Source organism: Theropithecus gelada, chromosome 1, assembly GCF_003255815.1.
Source record: "Theropithecus gelada isolate Dixy chromosome 1, Tgel_1.0, whole genome shotgun sequence".
Taxonomy (NCBI): Eukaryota; Metazoa; Chordata; class Mammalia; order Primates; family Cercopithecidae; genus Theropithecus; species Theropithecus gelada.
The window spans coordinates 25,703,920-25,727,821 of record NC_037668.1 but is presented as its reverse complement, the minus strand read 5'-3'; the positions used below and the strand labels follow the sequence as shown (position 1 = coordinate 25,727,821).

The following is a 23,902-nucleotide window of genomic DNA, read 5'->3' as shown; positions in this document are numbered from 1 at the left end:
ACAAATAAAAGAGACGGAGGGAAAAGTCTGGAAATGCTGGAACAGAGCATCTTCTTCGTTTCCTTTTTATCTCAGAGGGAAACAGACCAAGCTCTGCAAACCACCAGCAGTCTGAGATGTCTCTTGCAAAGACTGGAGTCTCCATCGTTAGGGCAAGCTAAGGAAGGCACAAACTGAGGGCCTCCCAGAGCAAGTGCCTGCCAGAGCTTGGTGGCCAGTGGGACAGTCTGTCACACTTGGTGAACCACTGAGGACAAGTCTGCCATTTGAGCCACATGTTCAGTAGCTCAGAAGAGGCACCAACATAGTCATTTGGGAGAAAGTCACTATTTGTTGGATGCGCCAACATATGTTGTGAATATTTTTTGCTTTTATTTTGAATCACATGGAAGGAGAGGTACCTAATTCTTTCCAGTTAGAGGCTGTGCTGCCGTCAAAGGCCCTGCCAAGCCACAGAATTCCTGTCTGACTAGTGAGGCCACTAAACATCAGAAAAAGATGGGAATAAGCTTGCCATTTGGGCCTAAAAGACCTATTTTATTACACTGACTAAAAACCAGTTGAGACAGAAAAGGATAGATCTATTTAACCCTTACTTGCTCAGTGTTCAGTGTAAAACTATGAGTAATTCAGTTTAAAAAAATTTATATAGAGGCCAGGCACGGTGGATCACACGTGTAATCCTAGCACTTTGGGAGGCTGTGGCGGCTGGATACCTGAGGTCAGGAGTTCGAGACCAGCATAGCCAACATGATAAAATCTCATCTCTACTAAAAATATAAAAAATTAGCTGGGCGTGGTGGCACATGCCTGTAATCCCAGCTACCCGGAGGCTGAGGCAGAAGAATCGCTTGAACCCGGGAGATGGAGGTTGCAGTGAGCCAAGATCGCGCCATTGCACTCCAGCCTGGGCAACAAGAGCGAAACTCTGTCTGAAAAAAGAAAAAAAAAGATACCAGCTGACTTGGGAGTCTCGTTGTCATTTTCTCTGACACGTTTTCCCAACACCTGAATGTCTGGCCTTTTCAGTAATGCATGGAGTCGAAGAATCTACTTCCCTAAGCAAATCTTGATTGCCCTGTGGAACTCAGTTCGTGCCTGGCAAAGCTCCAGTTCTGATAATGCCACTGTTCCTGCATCCTACCATAACCCTCTCTTCAGTCTGCCCAGATTCTACTTGGGAGAGAAGACTCTCTTTCCTGTCCCTCCACAGTCTCTCACTCAGCACTTCCCCTGCTCTCGTCCACTCCTCCCTGGAGAGTGGACCAAAATGTTCCTGGGAAATGAAAAACTTCACGCACATGAACACATGTAATTAGTTAAGGTTACGTAGAAGTAGGGGAGGCCCTAATCTAATATGATTTGCATTCTTATCAGAAAAGAAGATACAAGACACACAAGGGAGAGGGTCAGGTGCCAACAGAGGCAGAGACCCCTGATCGCCTACCCACTGACAGCCACTAGAACTGCAAGTCAAGTGTGGGGTGAAAGGAAATACTTGATGGCTAACGAAATAAAGTGTCTTGCAAATGCAACCTAATTCTGCAGTGGCAAATCTCCTAGTAGACACAGAGGGGCCCCCTAACAGCTGCATGTGACTCCAACATGACTTTCATCAACCAGCTTCTGCTATCTACAGACATTTCAGAGAGCATTTTATGACTCGCTTTTTCCCCAAGTGGCACAGCTCAGAGCTCTGCATAGGACTGACTGATGCCTCTTCCTTTATCACCTGTTTCACTTCTCTTTACCTGTTTGTCAGGTTCTCTTGATGTGAGTCTTCTGTTAATTGGGATGCAGGTTCTACTGAGCTCCTCCACTGCTCAGAGGTGAAGTTGAAGGCAGAGGCAAAGCTCCCCTTGCTCCAGTGATGAGCCCATCCCCCACCAGCATTCTCCTACCTTTGTGGGTTCTGTACCTGGTACTTGTTGGTGGAATTAAAGGGAATCTCTGCCACCTTGGGGTTTTTCTCTCTCATCTCCGCCACAGAGCTGTAAGACTGCTCGACGAACTTGAGGAGGGCTGACTCAGAAGCATCACCCGTTGTGGCTCTCTGCCAGGATGGGGTTTGTATAGTAAGCCCCAGGGGCATGCCACCTGGGCATGAGGCATACCTGTGGCAACATGGAGAGCGGACAAATGGGGGAGGGCGGGTACCTGGGGTGAAATTACTGAGCTCCAGGAGAGGATTTTTTGGGAGAGGGCAGGTTATGTCCTGGACACTGAGGTACCCTCTTCCCCTTTGGGCCTGACACCTTAGCAATGGGCAGGATCTCCTGATTGGCCTTAAAGTCAGCCCGGTTGCAGAGGCCAGCGATTTGGGCCAGGATAAACCAGGTATCAGAGCTCTTGGCAAATGTTTTTCCTAGGGAGAAAGAAAAGAAGAACTGTGAGCAGGGAATGAGAATTTTAAGCAAGCAGTTATTCACATCCTCTTTGGCACCCAGATACTTCACAGGAGCAGTGTTTCTTTCCTTCACACCTCCCTCTTCTTCACTCTACTTTCAGGCTCCCTCCTCTCTGTCTGGACTCACCATTCTCTCTCAGCTCACTCATCACATCCCCCAAATCCCTCCACTCTTCTTCCACCAATACCACTAGTCACCAGTCTGTTCTTCGGTGGTGTCAGCCTCATACACGGTCATATCAAACCACATGTGGGCGACGGTCATGCGGTTCTGGGTGAGGGTGCCCGTCTTGTCTGAGCAGATGGTGGATGTGGAGCCCAGCGTCTCCACCGCCTCCAGGTTCTTCACCAGGCAGTTCTTCCGCGCCATACGCTTGGCTGTGAGGGTCAGGCACACCTAAAGCCAAGAAGAGAGGAGAGAATACACACAGGAGATGGAATACTCACGCCACTTTGCATTGTGGACGTTTGATCATTTTTAATGCTATTTTAATTTTTTGTACTTATTTCCCTTTTGTTCCCACCTACTCTTTAAACATTTCATTTCTGGCTGTGGTAAAGGAATTAAGAAAGTGATTGTGGTTTGTGCTTTATGGTAAGAGTTTCAAAAAATAGTGCATTTTTTAAAAAATGTCTTTTTCTGTTTTTGTTTTTGAGACAGAGTCTCGCTCTGTGTTGCCCAGACTGGAGTGCAGAGTGATCTCGGCTAACTGCAACCTCCATCTCCCAGGTTAAAGCGATTCTTCTGCCTCAGCCTCCCGAGTAACTGGGACTACAGACATGCACCACCATGTCCAGTTAAGTTTTGTATTTTTAGTAGAGACAGGGTTTCACCAGGTTGGCCAGGCTGGTCTCGAACTCCTGGGCTCAAGTGATCTGTGCACCTTGGCCTCCCAAAGTGCTGGGATTACAGATGTGAGCCACTGTGTCTGGCCAAAAAAGAGCGTATTTCTTTACTAGGGTATCATAGACAAGGATCCTCTTTATTCCCCCCTGGAATATTCCTCTCCCTCAGGATCCTTGCATCTTTTCTATTCAGCAATCTCTTTTTCATTCAAGTTTAGGCCCCACCCCTTTAAGTCCAATCTTTCCAAGGACCACATAGATAGCTAATCTTTTATGATGGTATAAGATGCTAGGTGATGGTATAAGAGGGGGTGTTGGACCAATAGTTTAAACAAAGAATGTGGAGGAGATAACAATAATATCACAGCATTGAAAAGGACTTGAAAAATCATTTAAATGCAAAGACTTTTGTTGATCGTGAAGGCAATGTAAGTCAAGTGTGAGGCAAGATTGTTTTAAAAGCTAATGAATTCTTAGGCTGTGGTTATGTTAAGTATGGACTTCTAATAATAGGATTAGGGGTTATAATTTATTTACATAATATCACTAGACCCTACATTTTTGTGCTAGTCCAAACACACCCCAAGTATTGTTCTCATTTCTCTTTTAAGAATATTGACAAACTAGAGTATACCCTCAACAGGTGATCATCAAGACAGGTGGCCTACAGACCATGTCATAGGAAGAATGGCTAAGGGAAGAGGGATTATTTCACCTGCTACCACAAGAGTTTGAGGGGACATAATGGCTACCATCAAAAATCTAAAGGGCTAGTCTGTAGAAGAGAAAGAATTGACTTATTTTGTTTCTTCAGCTGGGAAACTTAGGACAAACAGGGATTTATAGTTCTGCTTAACACAATGAAATTTAAATAGAGCAAGCCAACAATGAAATGAATTGAGACAGAAAGGGGTGGACTAGAAGTGATAATCATCTCCCATGGGTTTTATAGAGGATATTCAGCATTGGTTGAAAGGTTGAATTTATATGATCTTTGAAGTCCTTTCCTGTAAGATTCTATAATTCTAAATTAATCTTCCTCTATAAACTGATGAATAAATTAAGGTCTGGAGATGTTAAGTGATTCAGCCAATACTAGAACTCACTCTCAGTGACTGATAATCCAATGCATTTTCCATTGAAACTTGCTTCCTCTCTCATTGAGGAAAGAGAAGGCACCAAAATATATGGGCAGAAGGAGTCAGTGTAATATTGAGAACTGAATTATTCCTGATACCTAGGTACATATCAGGAAGACTCTGCACTTGAGAGATTCGATGACAAAAGAGATGCTAGTGATCCCTTTTCCCTGGGGTGATTTGTCTGCCCTGCGGCCATTTTCCACCCTGTCTACTCACAGTGACCGTGGCCAACAGCCCCTCAGGCACATTGGCCACAATGATGCCAATGAGAAAAATGATAGCCTCCAGCCAGCCATAGCCCAAGAGAAGTGACAGCACAAAAAAAGTGACACCAAGGAAGACGGCCACCACAGTGATCAGATGGATGAAGTGTTGGATCTCAGCAGCAATAGGTGTCTGGCCAACCGCCAGGCCTGACGTCAGGGAGGCAATTCTGCCCATCACTGTGGAGTCACCCGTAGCAATCACAATACCCCGGGCGGTTCCTGTGGATGAAGCAGGAGAGGGCAATGTGATGTTGTGATAAGAAGTATAGATATTGGTCTCTGCCCCCACTTCCTGACATAGAACTTCTAAAACCCTTGAAGATAAGGGTGCTAGGAGAATCTTTTGTTCTAATATTTGGTCTCTGACCCAGTTCTGGACACAGAGCTCCTAAGACCTTTGTAATTTCTTGAATGATAGGAGCGTCTGGACGTAGAACTCTTAAATGCCTTGGAGTTTCCTGGGTGATAGGAGTATCTTTGTTCTAATGAGGTGACTCTTTGTGGCTTCCTGGATAGCCACAGGATGGGGCTGGTCGCCAGGGCAGATAACCATGTGATTAGAGAGTTGGAACTTGCAGTTCATGGCCTGACCTCTTTGGAGGGGAGGAGGGATGAAGGTTGAGTTGATCACCAATGGCCAATAATGTAATTGATTATACCTATGTAATGAAACATCCATTAAAAACCCCACAGGACTGGGTTTGGAAAATGTCTACATGTGTGACCATGTGGAGGGTTACTGGAGAGCAGCCTGGACAGGATGTGGCACGGATGCTCCTCCATGCCCCTTCCCACGTGCCTTGCACTATGCATCTCTTCCATATGACTGTTCATCTGTATCCTTGTAATATCCTTTATAATAATGGGTAAACCTAAGTAAGGTGTTTCCCTGAGTTCTGTGAGCCATTCTAGCAAATTAATCAAACCTGAGGAGGGAGTCGTGGGAACCCCAATTTACAGCCAGGCCAGAACCTAGGACTTGGATTGGTGTCTAGAGTTAGGGACTGTCTTGTGGGGCTGAGCCCTAACGTGTGGGATCTGATACTATCTCCAGGTGGATTGTGTCAGAACTGAATTGAATTATAGGACACCCAATCATCGTCCTTTGGAGAACTGGTTGTTGGTGGGGAGAACTGTCTACATGTTGGCCACAGAAGTGTCCTGTGTTCAGTGTAAGTGTAGGAAAAAAAAAAAGCTGTTTCTTTTTTTTTCCATCAGAGATGGTCACCCAAGACATGCCAAGTCTGAATTGAGGAAGCTGTTTGGTTTGGTTCCTACAAAGAGGAAGCTGTCAATGGTCAAAAACGAAGTGGAGACTCAAGGCCCTCTGAGAGGTCATTATGTTCTACTCTCCTCATATTTAGTTTATACAAATAAAGGTCTTCTAGTCTGAAAAATCTCTGAAGAGGTCTCACAGTTCTCCTGAAACACCCAATTTTATTGCCTAATTGCCTTCACTGTCAAGAAGGCCTTTATTATACTTAATCTGAGTATCTTCTATTGCCTATATAGTTCTTATATTGTCCTCAGCAGCTAAGGAGTTTCTAGATCCCAGGAAGAGTGGTTACCCTTCTGGTGGAGCCCTATGTTCCAACATCCCCTTATCCCGTAACCCAGTGGTTCTCAACTGGAGGCAATACCTACCCACCAACCCCCTTCCCCGGGGACATTTGGCAATGCTTGGAAACATTTTTGGTTGCCACAACTGGGGTGGGAGAAGGCTGCTACTGGCATGCGGTGGGTAGAGGCCAGGGATGCTACTAAACATCCTGCCATGCACAGGACAGCCCTCCTGTCCCGCACAACAAAGAATTATCCAGCTCCAAATGTGAATGGTTGAGAAATCCTGCTCTAACCTGCACCCCCTCCCTGCTTTGCTGGCTGGAGCCAGTCTGACCTCTGCTGGGTAGCATGGGCCATAACAGCTGGGCTTCTGTGCTTATGAGGTCCCTCTTTCCTCTCCACCAGCAGCGCCCCAGTCAGAAGGGCAGCTTGGACGTCATGTTTGGCTTTACACACACATGATGCAGGCTACTCACCTTGAAATGAGGGACACGACAAAATTTTTTTCTTAAAGTAATTCTTCCTGCTTTACCATAATGACTGAAATTTCTACCATTAAAACCAGAGTCAGAATCATTCAGACAGGCAGCATATCACCGAAACTGCATTTATTTTAAAAGCAGAAAGACTCAGGGCTGGAAGTTCAGCTTTCTAAATTACTAGCTCTTTTCAATGGGGCAAATTACTTAAACTCTGAGAGTCAGGCTTCCTTATCTTTAAAATGGAATGAAAGCACTTACTAAACTATTTTTAAGAGTCCAGAAGAAGGTTAGGCACATCATAGGCACTCGAAAATTAGTTTCTTTCTTCTCATCATTTAGATGAACTTAGGGATTCCAGTAGGACCAACATAGAATCATGCTTGTGACTTAGTAGGGGCAGCTCTAATCTGGGAGCGCCCGTGAACATTGTTGCACGTGGTGGTCTCCATTTTCTAAGGTTGTCTTTAGCTGTATGAGTCTGAGAGCAGGGTACTACTCAAGGAGCAGACAGGTCAGGTCAGTGTTTATGTGGAAGAGGAATCCTGAAAAGGTTCCCAGGCCGAGGCATTCTATAGATGGGCTTCAAACTGGTTGCCAAAGGCATATATTTGGTCCTGTGGAATGAAGATGCTGAAATACTTGAGAGATGCTGAGGAGTTTTCTATTTTGGGTCGGGTGGGGGAGGGTGGGTAGAATATGGTGTCACCTACATATATTTTGTGTCATGGTTTAGTCTAGTTCTTCCGTTTTATTCCTTCTGCTATGGTTTCCTCACAATTGGAGAAACGGGATTTAATAATTAATCTCAGTGTGTCTAGAGAAGGGGATGGGTTGATGTCAACCTCGGGGAAGGCTGAGAAAGCCAAGCATCCGGCACCCCAGGCCAGACTGGCTCCTTCATACACCTTCCATATATTGCCAGAGAAATAGCCTGGGCTCCCTTGAAGATGCATGAGAGTTGCTGAGAAATTCCTCAACTGAAAGTCCTTCAGCTCAGCTCCTTCAACCTAGCTCCACCTTCTTCGCCACATCTTGGGTTTTGTTAGTCTCCTACAAAACCATTTTCTATCTAAACAGACCCTTGCTTCCCAGTCGAAATGCCACCACCCACTTTCCTCCATACGCTTTATCTGAACATGTACTTAGTTGATGAAAACCCTCCTTTGTAAGGATAAATTTGGGCTAATTTTTTCCTAAAATCTAATAGTAGATATCTACTGTTTTGGGGGAAAGCTTGCTAACTTGCTTCTGTCCAATCAATTTTAAAACATTTTTAATATATGTATTTTATTTTCTAGTTGGATTCTTTCTCATAGTCTATTCTGTCTTAACATGACTCTTCTTCTTAAAGGTATTTTCAAATTAAATAGCAATCTTTCAGTACAGAGTAGGGACTGTGGAAGAAGCGTGAGCTATGGAGACAGACCTATGTTAGAATCCCTGACCCACCTCCTTTCTATTGAGCTGTACTCTTGGATATGGTGCTTAATTTCTTTGAACCTTAGTCTGCCATGTGTAAAATAGGGATAATATCTGGTATTGTGCACATTGTGGGAATTAGAGATAATATTTATAACATTTAACAAATACTATGCATTCAATTAAAAAATAACTATTTCTAGGCTGGGCATGGTGGCTCATGCCTGTAATCTCAGCACTTTGGGAGGCCGAGGCAGGCAGATCACTTGAGGTCAGGAGTTCGAGACCAGCCTGGCCAACATGGTGAAACCCCATCTCTACTAAAAATACAAAAAATAGCTGGGCATGGTGGTGGGCACCTGTAATCCCAGCTACTTAGAAGGCTGAGGCAGAATAATTGCTTGAACCTGGGAGGTAGAGGTTGCAGTGAGCTGAGATCACACCACTGCATTCCAGCCTGGGTGACAGAGAGACTCCGTCTCAAAAAAACACAAAACAAACAAAAGAACTATTTTTAGATAACTAAACATTTGTTCTTAAGCATGAATAATGGTTTTCAAGTGTGCTCCATGGAATCTTCAGGCCTCCTTAAGGCAAAAGGGCAAAGGAGAAATTGACAGAATGATGTTCAGTCCCTTTTTATGACCACTTTGCCAGAACTGTCTCCCAGTTCAAGGATTCCTAGATTCTAGGAACAAAGCGAAAGTTTAAGTGGTAAAGTCTAAGTGGCACCTCTGGTAATTCAAGTTTCCAATGCCAATATCTTCTCTTGGATAGGGGAATAGTTAGAAGTTAGGGTTTACCTTAGGAGAAGAATGACTTAGCAGGGCTGAACAATTTTCCTCCCTTCTGTGCCATTTTCAGCTTATAGAGCATAGTCCATTTACAAGCTAAAATAATAGCTAATAATTGTAGGTCACTTACAATGTATTAGGCCTTGTGCTGGGCATTTTACATATATTATCTCAATTCACACAAAAATCTATGGAGTAACGACTTTTACTGTTATCATTGTGCAAATGTGGAAATGATGGCCTTGACCTTTCACCAGAGGTCATACAGCTCATGAGTGATGGAGAAACTTGACTGTTACTGGCTCTTACCTACCCAGCTACCTTTAGAAGACAGTTATTAAAATCTTTATGTTTTGGTGTCTGCTTTTGAATCTATGCTACTTATGGTTTGATATTCACCTTCCACACAGTTGGTAGAAAAGAAGCAGATGTTTCGGGTCTCCAGAGGGTTCTCATGGGTGAAGTCAGGGGAGCGTGTCTGGGGTTCTGACTCCCCAGTCAAGGATGAGTTGTCCACCTGGGATGGGAGAGGGGATGGGTTGTAAGGTAAGCATAGGAAAAAAGGCAGATTTATTTACAAAGATAGCATGTCTTCATCTGGTGACCAACGTCATCATTGACAGACAGAGAGAAACACATTTACACAACGTCTATTGTCTCTAACATCAAATCTGCACTTGTAACTTCTCAAGATTCTGAGTAATAAGCTTATACTTTCTCTAACAGCACAGGTGTCTACCTTGCCATGAGATCATGCTTGGGTGCCTCACATAGCTTTCTGCATCCCCTTACCTTACATCCTTGTGCAGAGATAAGCCGGAGGTCAGCAGGGACTCGATCTCCACCCTTGATTTCCACCAGGTCCCCCAATACCACCTCTTGTACATTAATTTGCATTTTCTCTCCTTCTCGAATTACCAGAGCTTGCTGTGGGAGGATAGTGCAGGATCATTTCCAAAACTGTTGGCTTCCCCCATCCCGTTCTTAGCCTAAAACCTGCTGTTACTGGTCTCCTTCCTCCTTACTCCCGTTTCTTACTATCACTCACCACATCATTCTTGAAGGTGTCTTTGGTAGATTGCAAATTCCCATGATGCTGTTTGCAGGGCCCTTTGCAATGTGACTTTGACGCTCTTCCCGTTAAGAGGTGGAGTCTATCTCTCTACCCCTAAACCTGGGCTTGGCCATGTGACTTGCTTTGGCCCATAGAATGAATGTGATGGAAAGAAGAGTTTAAAAAGTGCTTTCAGGCTGGGACTGGTGGCTCACACCTATAATCCTAGCACACTGGGAGGCCAAGGTAGGAGGACTGCTTGAACCCAGGAGTTTAAGACCAGACTGGGCAATATAGTGAGACCTTGTCTCTACAAAAAATGAAAAAAAATTAGGCAAGTGTGGTGGCATGCACCTGTAGTCCCAGCTGTTTGGGAGGCTAAAGTTGGAGGATCGCTTAAGCCCGGAAGGTTAAGGCTGCAGTGAGCCATGATCATGTCACTACACTTCAGTCTGAGAAGTGAGACCTTGTCTCAAAAAATAAAAAGAAAAGTGCTTTCATGCTGGGGCTTGCATTCCTGTTTCTGAGAATCCTCTGCCACCATACGAACAAGCCCAAGCTAACCTCTCTGTAAAAAGAGAGATCACGAAGAAAAAGGCTCCAACTGTCTCAGTCATCTTAGCTGAGGGCCCAGACATGTGAATGAGGTCATCTAAGACCATCCAACCCCAGCTGAGGTCAGCTTAGATCTGAACAACAGCACAACCACAGAATTATAAGAAATAGGAGTTTGCTATTTTAAGCTACTAAGTTTTGGGGTAGCTTGTTAGGTAGCAAAAGCTAACTGACCTCTAAACTCCTAGTCTCCAAAACTGCCCAAACACGTTGTCCCAAATCTCTTACCCAAGGAAGGAATTAAGTGATACCAAAGAGAGAAGGAAATCCTGGGCTATACTACTGGAACATGATCATATTCTTGGGAAAATGTGGAGACTATTCCTTTGCAAGTTTCCAGCCCTGTGCCTAGGAACCTCTGTTTACCGTTGTATTCTTTCCAAGTACCTTTAAAAAACATTTAACTTGAAAATAATTTTAAACTTTCAGAAAAGTTGCAAGAATAAAAATAGTACCAAGAACACCTACATAACCTTTATCCAGATTCACCTATTAACATTTCACCCCAGTTACTCTGTCATTGTTTTCATCCTCTCTCTCTCTCTCTCTCTCTCTCTCTCTCTCTCCCCCCCACTGTGTGTGTGTGTGTGTGTGTGTGTGTACTCTTTTCCTGAACTACTTGAGGGTAAGTTACCTACATCATGATCTTTTATCCTAAAAACTTCATGTGTATTTCCTAAGAATTAAGATATTATCTTAAATAACCACAATGTAGTTATCAATTTCAGTAAGTTTCACATTGATAACTTTAATCTACTGTATTAATCTGTCAGCATTCCAGTTTTGCCAGTGGACCCAATACATCCTTTAAAGCATTATTTTCAGTGGAGCTGGAGGACATTGTCCTAAGCAAACTAACAGGAACAGAAAATCAAATACCTTATCTTCTCTTTTTTTTTTTAATTTATTTATTATTATTATACTTTAAGTTGTAGGGTACATGTGCATAACGTGCAGGTTTGTTACATATGTATACTTGTGCCATGTTGGTCTACTGCACCCATCAACTCGTCATTTACATCAGGTATAACTCCCAATGCAATCCCTCCCCCCTCCCCCCTCCCCATGATAGGCCCCGGTGTGTGATGTTACCCTTCCTGAGTCCAAGTGATCTCATTGTTCAGTTCCCACCTATGAGTGAGAACATGCGGTGTTTGGTTTTCTGTTCTTGTGATAGTTTGCTAAGAATGATGGTTTCCAGCTGCATCCATGTCCCTACAAAGGACGCAAACTCATCCTTTTTTATGGCTGCATAGTATTCCATGGTGTTTATGTGCCACATTTTCTTAATCCAATCTGTCACTGATGGACATTTGGGTTGATTCCAAGTCTTTGCTATTGTGAATAGTGCCGCAATAAACATACGTGTGCATGTGTCTTTATAGCAGCATAATTTATAATCCTTTGGGTATATCCCCAGTAATGGGATGGCTGGGTCATATGGTACATCTAGTTCTAGATCCTTGAGGAATCGCCATACTGTTTTCCATAATGGTTGAACTAGTTTACAATCCCACCAACAGTGTAAAAGTGTTCCTATTTCTCCACATCCTCTCCAGCACCTGTTGTTTCCTGACTTTTGAATGATCGCCATTCTAACTGGTGTGAGATGGTATCTCATTGTGGTTTTGATTTGCATTTCTCTGATGGCCAGTGATGATGAGCATTTTTTCATATGTCTGTTGGCTGTATGAATGTCTTCTTTTGAGAAATGTCTGTTCATATCCTTTGCCCACTTTTTGATGGGGTTGTTTGTTTTTTTCTTGTAAATTTGTTTGAGTTCTTTGTAGGTTCTGGATATTAGCCCTTTGTCAGATGAGTAGATTGCAAAAATTTTCTCCCATTCTGTAGGTTGCCTGTTCACTCTGATGGTAGTTTCTTTTGCTGTGCAGAAGCTCTTTAGTTTAATTAGATCCCATTTGTCAATTTTAGCTTTTGCTGCCGTTGCTTTTGGTGTTTTAGACATGAAGTCTTTGCCCATGCCTATGTCCTGAATGGTACTACCTAGGTTTTCCTCTAGGATTTTTATGGTATTAGGTCTAACATTTAAGTCTCTAATCCATCTTGAATTAATTTTCGTATAAGGAGTAAGGAAAGGATCCAGTTTCAGCTTTCTACTTATGGCTAGCCAATTTTCCCAGCACCATTTATTAAATAGGGAATCCTTTCCCCATTTCTTGTTTTTCTCAGGTTTGTCAAAGATCAGATGGCTGTAGATGTGTGGTATTATTTCTGAGGACTCTGTTCTGTTCCATTGGTCTATATCTCTGTTTTGGTACCAGTACCATGCTGTTTTGGTTACTGTAGCCTTGTAGTATAGTTTGAAGTCAGGTAGTGTGATGCCTCCAGCTTTGTTCTTTTGACTTAGGATTGTCTTGGAGATGCGGGCTCTTTTTTGGTTCCATATGAACTTTAAAGCAGTTTTTTCCAATTCTGTGAAGAAACTCATTGGTAGCTTGATGGGGATGGCATTGAATCTATAAATTACCTTGGGCAGTATGGCCATTTTCACGATATTGATTCTTCCTATCCATGAGCATGGTATGTTCTTCCATTTGTTTGTGTCCTCTTTTATTTCACTGAGCAGTGGTTTGTAGTTCTCCTTGAAGAGGTCCTTTACATCCCTTGTCAGTTGGATTCCTAGGTATTTTATTCTCTTTGAAGCAATTGTGGATGGAAGTTCATTCATGATTTGGCTCTGTGTTTGTCTGTTACTGGTGTATAAGAATGCTTGTGATTTTTGCACATTAATTTTGTATCCTGAGACTTTGCTGAAGTTGCTTATCAGCTTAAGGAGATTTTGGGCTGAGACAATGGGGTTTTCTAAAATATCTTCTCACTTATAACTGGAAGCTAAACACTGAGTACATATGGACACAAAGAAGAACAACAACAGACACCAAGGCCTACTTGAGGCGGGAGGGTGGGAGGAGGGTGAGGATAGAAAAACTACCTATCAGGTACTCTGCTTATTACCTGGGTGATGAAATAATTTGTACACCAAATCCCTGTGACACACAGTTTACTTATAAAACAAACCTGCACATATATCCCCGAACCTAAAATAAAAGCTCAAAATAAAAAGTAAAAATAAAGCATTATTTTCTCCTCTGGCACAGAATCAGATCTAGGGTTAGATATTGCATTTAGTTGCCATGTCTGTGTCTTTTTTTTTGAGACAGCATCTCTCTCTGTCACCAGGCTGGAGTGCAAAGGCACGTGATCTCTGCCTTCTGTGCTCAAGCAATCCTCCCATCTCGGCCTCCTGAGTAGCTGGCACTACAGGCACGCTCAGCTAATTTTTAAATTTTTTGTAGAGATAAGGTCTCACTATACTACTCAGGCTTGTCTTGAGCTCCTAGACTCAAGCAGTCCTCTTGCCTCCCTCCCCCAAACGGTTGGGATTACAGGCGGGAGCCACCACCCTCGGAATAGTTGTCATGCCTCTTCAGCCTCTTTTTTTTTTTTGAGGTAGGGTCTTGCCCAGGTTAGTCATAGTTCACTGCAGGCTTAAATTTCTGGGTTCAAGTAATCCTCCCGCCTCAGCTGCCTGTGTAGCTTGGACTACAGATGTAGACCAGCTATTTTATTTTATTTTATTTTTGTAGAGATAGCGTCTCAAAATCCTGGGTGATCCTGTTGCCTCAGCCTCCCAGAGTGCTGGGATTACAGGCATGAGCCATGATGCCTGGTCTGTCTAATCTGGAACATCCCCACAGCTGTTCTTTGTCTTTGAGGTCACTGACATTTGAAGATTCCAGCCGCCCCACCTCACCCCCCTCCCAGACCCACCAACACTTGTCCCTTTAAAAAAATAGAATGTTCTTATTTAGGGTTTATATGGTGTTTCTTCTTCAGATTCAGATTCTGCCTTCTAGATCAGACCACTTCATAGATGACGTTATGTCTTTCTCAGGCTTTCACAGCTTTTCCAGGTACTTTTAAGGACTAATAGAGTACCTTGACCTCATCACCAACCTCACTCAGCTCACTCGTCGTAGGATATAATTTTCCACGGGACTTCATCATTGTGTATTTGGCCATATCCTGCTCCTCGTCCCACTAGATCCTCCCACTCCAATCCTACCTGAGGCACCATGTTCTTAAAAGACTCCATGATCCTGGAGCTCTTGGCCTCCTGATAATAGGAGAAGCAGCCGGTGATGATGACCACGACGGAGAGTACGATGCTCAGGTAGAGCTGGGGGTGGGGAAAGAAAGCATTTATCAGTGGGGCCTTGTCTTTCTCTTCATCCTCAGAAAATCAGTTTGCAAGGGGCATGGCTGTTTCACCAGGTGTAAGAGACCATAGGACTGAGTTGAGAGCAGAGGGTTAGAGAAGAATCTGAGGTGGGGCCAGTACACTTGGCTTCCTGGTGAAGGAACCCTGAGCCATGGTGAGCCATCAGCAAAATTCCTGGTCACAGAAGGCCTGTATTTTTCTCTCCAGGAAGGCTAATTTCTGGATGGAGGGAGCGGATCGTGAGGGAGGCTGGGAGGAAGGAGATGAGGTTAAAATTGTGGAGAAGAGAAAGAGACTGCAAAGTGCTTTGGGGATCAACTGGGAAGGTCGTCAAAGAACAGCAAGTTTTTCGGGGACATTGTGCATCTCAAGGAACTGGACCAGAAGCTTTTTAGATAAAAGGTGAGAGAAACCAAGATGGCACTTAGAAAGTGCTGGGAGTATTAGGGATTTTGGTTTATTACATTAATGTACATTTATTACATTATTATGTAATGTACATTTATTATATTAATGCACAATTATATTTTATATGTGCATTATATAATGCACACTTAATTACATTGTAATCAGTGTAATTAATGAATTACATTGCAATTAATTACAATCAATTACATTTACAATTAATGTACATTTATTACATTATTACATTAATGTAATAATGTTATTAGGGATTTGGGCCAGAGGACTTCAGGAGTGCTAGACTGCTGAGCAAGAGTGTCTGGGGCTGAGCAGAGATAGGGCTGGCTAGTAGTAGCTGAACAGACTCACGTTGTCGTTTGCAGGCTCCTCATTGAAATATATCTGGATGCTGTAGGCCACAAAGCAGAGAATGGCCCCAGTCCATAGTAGGAGGGAGAAGCCTCCAAACAGTTGCTTACAGAATTTGACCCATTCTGGAGTGGTGGGGGGTGGGGTAAGGGTATTGGGTCCATTTCGAGTCAGGATTTCCCTTGCCATTTGGTGGCTATGGCCCTGTGTAGAGAAGAAATAGGGTTGGATAGAGAGCTGTGAAAAGAGGAACAGCCATTACAAAGGGGAACCTGACATTTGGAGCCCCAGGACGGGTCTAGAGACTAGAGACACTTTCGGAAGGTCAGTCTGGAAGTTCTTCCTAGATAAGGTGAGGTTTTAAAATTTGCATCAGAGGAGGGATGTCATTTAGCATGCTTACATAGGAAAGTTTTTGTTTATGGATTGATTCACAAACCTTTTTGAACTTGAGAACCTATCTTGGGTCCTAGGTGCTGAGGATACCAACTTGAGTAAGAATGATCCCCACCCTTAAGGTGCTCCAGTGGGGAGATAAATACATACAGATAATTATAATGTGCAGGGCTAATGTCATGATGAAATATAATACTTAATGTTGATAACATATTAACACTCACACTTTGACTCTCCAACTTAGAGGGAATAAGATCTAGTGTTTGGTAGCACAGTAGGACAACTATAGTTAATAATTTATTATAGATATCAAAATAATTAGAGGAGTGGCTTTAGAATGTTCCCATGCAAAGAAATGATAAATATTTGAGGTTATCCTAAATACCCTGATTTGATCGTTACACATTGTATCCTTATATCAGAATATTACATGTATACCATAAATATGTACATCTACACCATAAATACGTACATCTACATATCCATTTTTTTTTTTGAGACAGAGTCTCGCTCTGTCACCCAGGCTGGAGTGCAGTGGCGTGATCTTGGCTTACTGCAACCTCTATCTCCTGGGTTCAAGTGATTCTCCTGCGTTCAAGTGATTCTCCTGCCTCAGCCTCCCAAGTAACTGAGATTACAGTTGTGTGCCACCATGCCTGGATAATTTTTGTATTCTGAGTAGAGATGGGGTTTCACCATGTTGGCCAGGCTGGTCTTGAACTCCTGATCTCAAGTGATCTGCCTGCCTTGGATTACAGGTGTGAGCCATGGCACCTGGCCCATAAAGTTTTAAAAAATATAAATAGAAAAGAACACCAACAAAAACCATGAATGCATAGATTCTCATTCCACTCTTGTGCACAAGCTTATATGCTTTTTCCTGTTAATGAAAATGATACTAGAACCTGCCAGTCCCCATCAGCCACTCCCCAACCTCTGCCTGAAACACCCAAGGGGCCCCAAGACCGTTTCAGGGGGTCCACAAGGTCAATTTTCATAGTAATACTAAATCATTGTTTGCCTTTTTTTACTCTCATTTTCTTAAGAGTATATAGTGGAATTTTCTGAAGGCCAACTGGCATAACATCCAACAGATTTTATACGGAAAATATTTGAGAATCTAGCTATCTTCCATTAAAACGCAAGACATTGAAGAAGTTTGCAAAACTGTAAGATGCTGCTAATTTTTTTGTTTTGAAAAATACAGCTATTTGTCAAAACATATTATATATGAATATATGATATTGTTTTTGTTATTTTTAAATGAATTGAGAAATGCATTTTAAAACTGTCAATTTTAATTTCTAATATGGTAAATATAGACAGACGTAAGCCACATAAGCACAAGATCTTTGCAGTCCTAAATAAATTCTAAGAGTGTAAAGGAGACCTAAGGATAAGATGTTTGACCAGCACTGCCCTAAAGCATTCTTATTCTCTTATCTAGTCCTAAACTCTCTTTGGGGGTAGCTACCATTTTTAGCTTTTTCCAGGTAGTGTCCATGGAACGTGGCCAGGCAGAGGGTGAGGGGTGGGAACATTGGACTTAAAGTTAGGGGGCTGGATTCCTAGTTCAGCTTTTGTCCTGGCAGCCTCACAGTTGAAGTTGGAGACTCTCTGCCTCCTCAGGGAGCTTCTTACTCACCTTTGTCAGGTCCACAGAGTACTTGGTGCTCAGTTCTTCCAAGGTTAATTTGTGATCATCCTGAGGGGACAGTAGAGGCATTGAGGGACAGGCGGTGGCCCAGGTCATTTCCAGGGAGAGGGGGAGAAACAGACTGGAGAATGTTAGTGCAAACTGTAACTGCACCATTTTGTAAGCTCCTTGTAATTTTTTTTTTTTTTGAAAGGGGGTCACTCTGTCATCCAGGCTGGAGTGCAGTGGTACGATCTCGACTCACTGCTACCTCTGCCTCCCGGGTTCAGGTGATTCTTCTGCCTCAGCCTCCCGAGCAGCTGGGATTACAGGGGCCCATCACCACGCCTGACTGATTTTTGTATTTTTAGAGGCGAGGTTTCACCATGTTGGCCAGGCTGGTCTCGAACTCCTGACCTCAGGTGATCTGCCCGCCTTAGCCTCCCAAAGTGCTGGGATTACAGATGTGAGCCACCATGCCCGGCCTAGCTCCCCACTATTTTACAGACTTTGGTCAAAGTGAAACATTTCATGGGGGTTTGGGCGGGAGAAACAGCCTACCTAATCACCTGACCACAAGGCAGACAAAGGCATAGTTAAAGACAAAGGCACCACGAAAGAAACATCCCTATCACATCCTGCTGGGCAAAGGTCCAAGGAATACCATGATCATATTCTGTGGAAATAAGGGCCAAAAATCACCTCATCATGAGAACATCTTATCAATGTCCTGTCAGGCAGCAGGCCATACAGCCCAGACCCCTCCTGCCCATCCCTAAAAGTACCCCAGCCTGTAAGTGGCAGTGGACTGTGGAATGAAGCTGGTCCCCGACTTCCGCAGGTGTCTACAATATACCTGTGTTTGCGGTTGAGCTGCCCTGTCTCTCTGTGTGTGTCTTTTTTTTTTTTTTTTTTTTTTTTTTTAACCCTCTCCTTCCCTCCAAAACCTAACAGAGAAGAGATGTGGCTCTGGCCTGTGTGTTTCATTCTCAAGGTAAGATGTTAAAAATATGTGGAGGAGTGTTTTGAGAGGGCAGCTGTCAGCGCCCACTTTGGGTGACCTCACCATGACCACTTCCTTCTTCAGTTCCTCCATATTGCTCTTCTGTTTTTTCCTCTTCACCATTTTTTTCTTGTTAAGCCCCTTTTTAGGTCTTCGGCTTGGGTTCTGGTCTTGGGGAGCCACTGTCCGTTTCTTTCCCTGAAGCCCCATAGCTATCCCCAGAAAGAGATGCCTGAGCTGAACTGTGGGAAGAAAGCTGAGAGAGTGAGGGAAGGGGAAGGGAAGAGGGTGTGTGGGCCAGGGGGCCACGAGAAGAGAGTGATGGGGAGAGAATGAGGGAGCAGAAAGGAAGAGGCACGGAGGGAGGCGTTGGGTGGTGAAGGTGAGAGAGGGGAAGGGGAGTGAGGGAGGAAAGACCCAGCGGTCCTCGAGCAGTCCGCCGGGAGGAGGAAGAGTCAGGAGTGAAGGAGGAGGGAGGAGAGGAGTCTAGGGTGGAAGGATGAAGAGGTAGAGGTGAGGAAATGCAGTGAGGGCCTCAGGAAACAGGAGGTGAAGCTTAACCAGGTGCCTCAGTGATGAAGATGCAGCAGGGCCCACGGGCAGGTGGGAAATGCAGTGAGAGTGAGGAGGCAGAGTGAGCTTCAGGGATCCCAGGCCCTGTGGTTGCCGGGGCAATGACCCAGGTCTGGCATCACAAAGGCCTCGTGAAAGTTCTAACCAAGAATCCAGAAGTCTTGCCTTGGCGATCGTCCAGGTCTGCTGTTGCAAAGGCCTCATGAAGGTTTTAACCAAGAACCTAGAAGTCTCAGTCTTTGGGTTTGAGGACGATTGGAGCAGGCCCTGCTACAGAGAGAGTTTCAGTCTGAGGGCAGAACTAGAACAAAGTTCTTGTGTGGTCCTGCAGACTTTGGAGGCTTAGAGGTATCCCAAACAGCTGACTCAAAAATAAAGCGGGTACTCAGCCAGGCACAGTGGCTTACGCCTGTAATCCCAACACTTTGGGAGGCCGAGGCAGGTGGATCACGAGGTCAGGAAATTGAGACCATCCTGGCCGACATGGTGAAACCCTATCTCTACTAGAAATACAAAAATTAGCTGGGTGTGGTGGTGGGCACCTGTAATCCCAGCTGCTCGGGAGGCTGAGGCAGGAGAAACATCTGAATCCAGGAGGCAGAGGTTGCAGTGAATTGAGATTGCATCACTGCACTCCAGCCTCAGTGACAGAGTGACTCCATCTTAAACAAACAAAACAAACAAACAAAACAAAAAACCATAGCAGGGAGCTTCCAAAATGGTGCAGCTGCAGTATGGACTAATATTCTCCAGTCTGTTTTTGAGATTCCATCTCAAAAAAAGAAAAAGCAGGTACTCTGTGTGTGAGTATGGTTTTTTAGTGAGGCACACTTTTCCACCAACATTGGGTTTGATCTTTTAATTTTAGGAGATCAGCTAGCAGAATAGATCAGATTTTGGGCTCTGGAACCAGTCCTAGATTTCAATCCCGGCTCCTCCACTTGTCAGCTGTGTGGCTTTGAGCAAGTTACCGAACCTCTGTACCTTTCTTTTCTTGTTTGTAAAAGACGATGCCTTTAACCTTAAGTGAGGTGCTCTACAAAAGGCACTATGTGACATATATAGTATGTGCTCAATAGGTAGCTTGAATTTAGTAGTAGAAGTTTTATTTGTGGCTTAAAATGCAGCTCTTCTCAGTGAGAGTAAAAATATGCTTTTCCATGTGACAGCATTGCATTTTCTCGTTGTAAAATGATGTACTTATCTCTTCCATTGACCTTCTCTGGTGTCTCAGTAAGTGCTTTGACTATATTATTTGTATATATGTTTTGCATGTCCATAGGATTCCACCTCCTTCCAAGAATAATCTGAAGCATCTATACATTTCTATCAACCATTATATATATTTTCAATTATGCACGTCACATAGATTTTCCCTTTCTGTTGTTTGATATTTGCTTATTTACTTTTTGAGACAGGATCTCACTTTGTTGCCCAGGCTGGAGTGTAGTGATACGACTATGGCTTACTCTATCGTCAACCTCCCAGGTCCAAGTGATCCTCCCACCAGAGCCTCACAAGTAGCTGGGACCACAGGCATGTGCCACCATGCCTAGCTAAAGTTTTTTTTATTTTAGCAAAGACGGGGTCCCCCTGTGTTGCCCAGGCTAGTCTCAAACTCCTGGGCTCAAGCAATCCTTGGCCTCGGCCTCCCAAAGTGTTGGGATTACATAAGTGAGCCACCAAGCCTGGCCTGATATTTATTTAATTGCATTTTGGTTGGGCATGCTTTTTAAAAATATGACTGTATCTGGAAACATTCATCTTGGTGCTGATGCAATCCTCCTTCAATATTCAGAAATAGAAATGTTCCCTTCCCAGCTGGGATAAATGATCATCTATTTCTTTAACAGATTGGATTTTTCTCTCTATTAAAAATGTATAAGATAAAAATTGAAAGCCCCACCTTCCCTCCCTCCAAACTCAGATTCTCCCCACTGCTGAAGTTACTGCTGGTAACAATGTGCTGCATGTCCTTCCAGTCTTTTTTCTATGTTTATACAAATAGATATCTAAAAGGAGATATTTTTCAACTTTTATACAATCATTCAACTCTCTATCAACCTGTCATGTACATAAAGCTTATTTTTTTCAGTGCTGTGAGGCTTCTACAGTCTGTATTGACCATGCTCTATTCAATCATTCCCATTACTGCTGGATTTATGAGATATTTTCCATTTTTTAACCATTAATAAAATAGCTAGTGTCATTCTGGCACACAGAATGTGGCCCTTGAGCTTCTATTTCTGTAGAATCAGTTCCTGTTGCTGAATCATAGAGTACACTCATTAACAATCTTAAAAGATTCTGCCAATTGGTCTTTAAAAGGGTTTATCTATCTACATCCCAACAACAAGATGCAAGAATGTCCACTCTCCACACCTTTGATTATGCTAGATGACCTTGGTTTTTACTATTATAATCAGTGAACTTTGATATCTTGTAGTTTTAATTTGCATTTTTAAATTGTCAATGTGAGCATTTTGTCTTATGTTTACTGGCTTTCTGGTTTTTACCCTTCCTTCCTTCCTTCCTTCCTTCCTTCCTTCCTTCCTTCCTTCCTTCCTTCCTTCCTTCCTTCCTTCCTTCCTTCCTTCCTTCCTTCCTTCCTTCCTTCTCTCCTGTCTTTCTTTCTTTCTTTCGACGGGCTGGAGTGCAGTGGTGTGATCTCAGGCTCACTGCAATCTCCACCGCCTGGGATCAAGTGATTCTCGTGCCTCAGCCTCTTAAGTAGCTGAGACTACAGGCACAAGCCACCATATCCAGCTGATTTTTTTGTATTTTTTAGTAGAGATAGGGTTTCGCCATGTTGGCCAGGCTGATCTTGAACTCCTGACCTTGGGTGATCTGCCCACCTGGGCCTTCCAAAGTGCTGGGATTACAGTCATGAGCCACCATGCCTGGTCTTGGACTTTATTTATTTAATTTGTGACTTGTCGTTCTTACGATTTGCCCAATTTTCCATTGTTTTCTTTTTTATATTGATTTGTAGGAAACCCTTGTCACATACATTACAAATGTTTTCTCCCAGTCTTTGTGTTTAATATAGATGAACATAAAATTCTTAAGAACAAGGTTAGAATTAAAGTTAAAATTCCTATTTTTTCTATGCATCATCTATGCGACAGTAACACTTGGCTCAGTCTTGCACATGGGGATTGCCCAAAAGCAACTTTATGGAGATACAATCAATTTTTAGAAGCCTCATTTTGTTCTAGAGATCTTAGCTCAAAAGTCCACCTCTTCGGAGAGGCCTTCTCTCATAGTTAAATCCAAAACAGCCCCTCCGGCGCCAGCCCTCTCTCTATCACTTTTGGTCTTCACAACACTTCTCTCCCTCTGAAATTATCCTGCCCATTAACTGTTGACTTGGCTGATTGACTTGTCTTGTTGACTTGTCTGGTTCTCCATGACCCTAGGGACCTTCCCTGTTTTTTTCTCAGCTGTATACCTGGCTCCTAGGATAGTGCTTGGCACAGAGCAGCTGGTCCACAAATAGTCCCTGAATAGATGTTGAATGACTGATGAGTTTTCAGGTTTTATCTTAATGCTACAAAGTTTTGATAATTGCCACTTTGGTCGGATTTTTTCTTTTTTCCTTTTTTTAATTTTTGAGATGAAGTCTCACTCTGTTGCCCAAGCTGGAGTGCAGTGGTGTAATCTCGGTTCACTGCAACCTCCACCTACTGGGTTCAAGCGATTCTCCTGCCTCAGCCTCCTGAGTAGCTGGGAATACAGACATACGCTACCATGTCTGGCGAATTTTTGTGTTTTTAGTAAAGACGGGGTTTCACTATGTTGGCCAGGCTAGTCTTGAACTCCTGACCTTGTGATCTGCCGACCTCAGCCTCCCAAAGTGTTGGTATTACAGGCGTGAGCCACCGCGCCCAGCCAGTGGTCTGACGTGTTTTAAAATCTGTTGGGGTAAATATGTTAGCATCAGTGATCTATTCATTTGCTTCAAAATTACTTAGAAAAAAACCTCTGAGATTCCCTGTGCCTGATTACTTTTGCAGCTGAATGTCACAACCCATATGTCATGTTTTATAAAAATATAGCGAGGATTTTAATTGATATTGAATTGACTCTTTCATAGTAACTTATTTTTATCTTTACTACATTCTGCCTTCCCAAATGGCAGTCAAGTTTAGCTTTCCATGAATTCATGTTTTTAAAATTTCTTTCACTGTACTTTTAAATTTTCTTTAATAATTACTATATGCTGCACATGGTAAACCCTGAGTATAATTTGTTTCCATTCTATTGTAAATAGAAGCTCTTTATGCTGTATTTTCTGTCTCCCTAATATTTAGGGATACATTTGATTCTTTGAAAACTGATATCATGTACCCTGTAACTTTGAAGTTATTGCTTCTAGGATTTTTTTTTTTGCTATTGATGCTGTTGCTTTGTATTGGTTGAATTTCTTGGATTTTTAGGGAGTTATGCTTGCTAAAACACAAAGTTTTTATTTATTTAGAACTTTTATTTATTTATTTATTTATTTTTATTTTTTGAAACGGAGGCTTGCTCTGTTACCCAGGCTGGAGTGCAGTGGTCCATTCATGGCTCATTGCAGCTTCAACCTCTCAGACTCAAGTGATCCTCCTCCCTCAGCATCCCGAGTGACTGGGACCATAGGTGTGGGCCAACACACCTGGCTATTTTTTTTTTTTTTTTAAGTAGAGATGA

The 23,902-nt window shown here is 43.2% G+C and overlaps 1 protein-coding gene across 1 annotated transcript in view; it reads right to left on the bottom strand.

Moving 5' to 3' along the window:
- LOC112619203 (sodium/potassium-transporting ATPase subunit alpha-4) overlaps positions 1 to 19,313 on the bottom strand; it is a 36,993-nt gene extending 17,680 nt beyond the window's left edge. Inside the window, exons 1-10 of the mRNA XM_025377155.1 lie at positions 18,701 to 19,313; positions 17,644 to 17,703; positions 15,603 to 15,806; positions 14,676 to 14,789; positions 9,712 to 9,846; positions 9,319 to 9,436; positions 4,612 to 4,880; positions 2,606 to 2,804; positions 2,256 to 2,365; positions 1,919 to 2,053 (exon numbers count right to left, since the gene is read on the bottom strand). Of these exons, the coding sequence (XP_025232940.1) occupies positions 1,919 to 2,053; positions 2,256 to 2,365; positions 2,606 to 2,804; positions 4,612 to 4,880; positions 9,319 to 9,436; positions 9,712 to 9,846; positions 14,676 to 14,789; positions 15,603 to 15,806; positions 17,644 to 17,703; positions 18,701 to 18,847 (1,491 nt within the window). The 5' untranslated portion in view covers positions 18,848 to 19,313. The remainder of the gene's footprint in view (positions 1 to 1,918; positions 2,054 to 2,255; positions 2,366 to 2,605; positions 2,805 to 4,611; positions 4,881 to 9,318; positions 9,437 to 9,711; positions 9,847 to 14,675; positions 14,790 to 15,602; positions 15,807 to 17,643; positions 17,704 to 18,700) is intronic.
- Between the last annotated feature and the right edge of the window lie 4,589 nt (positions 19,314 to 23,902).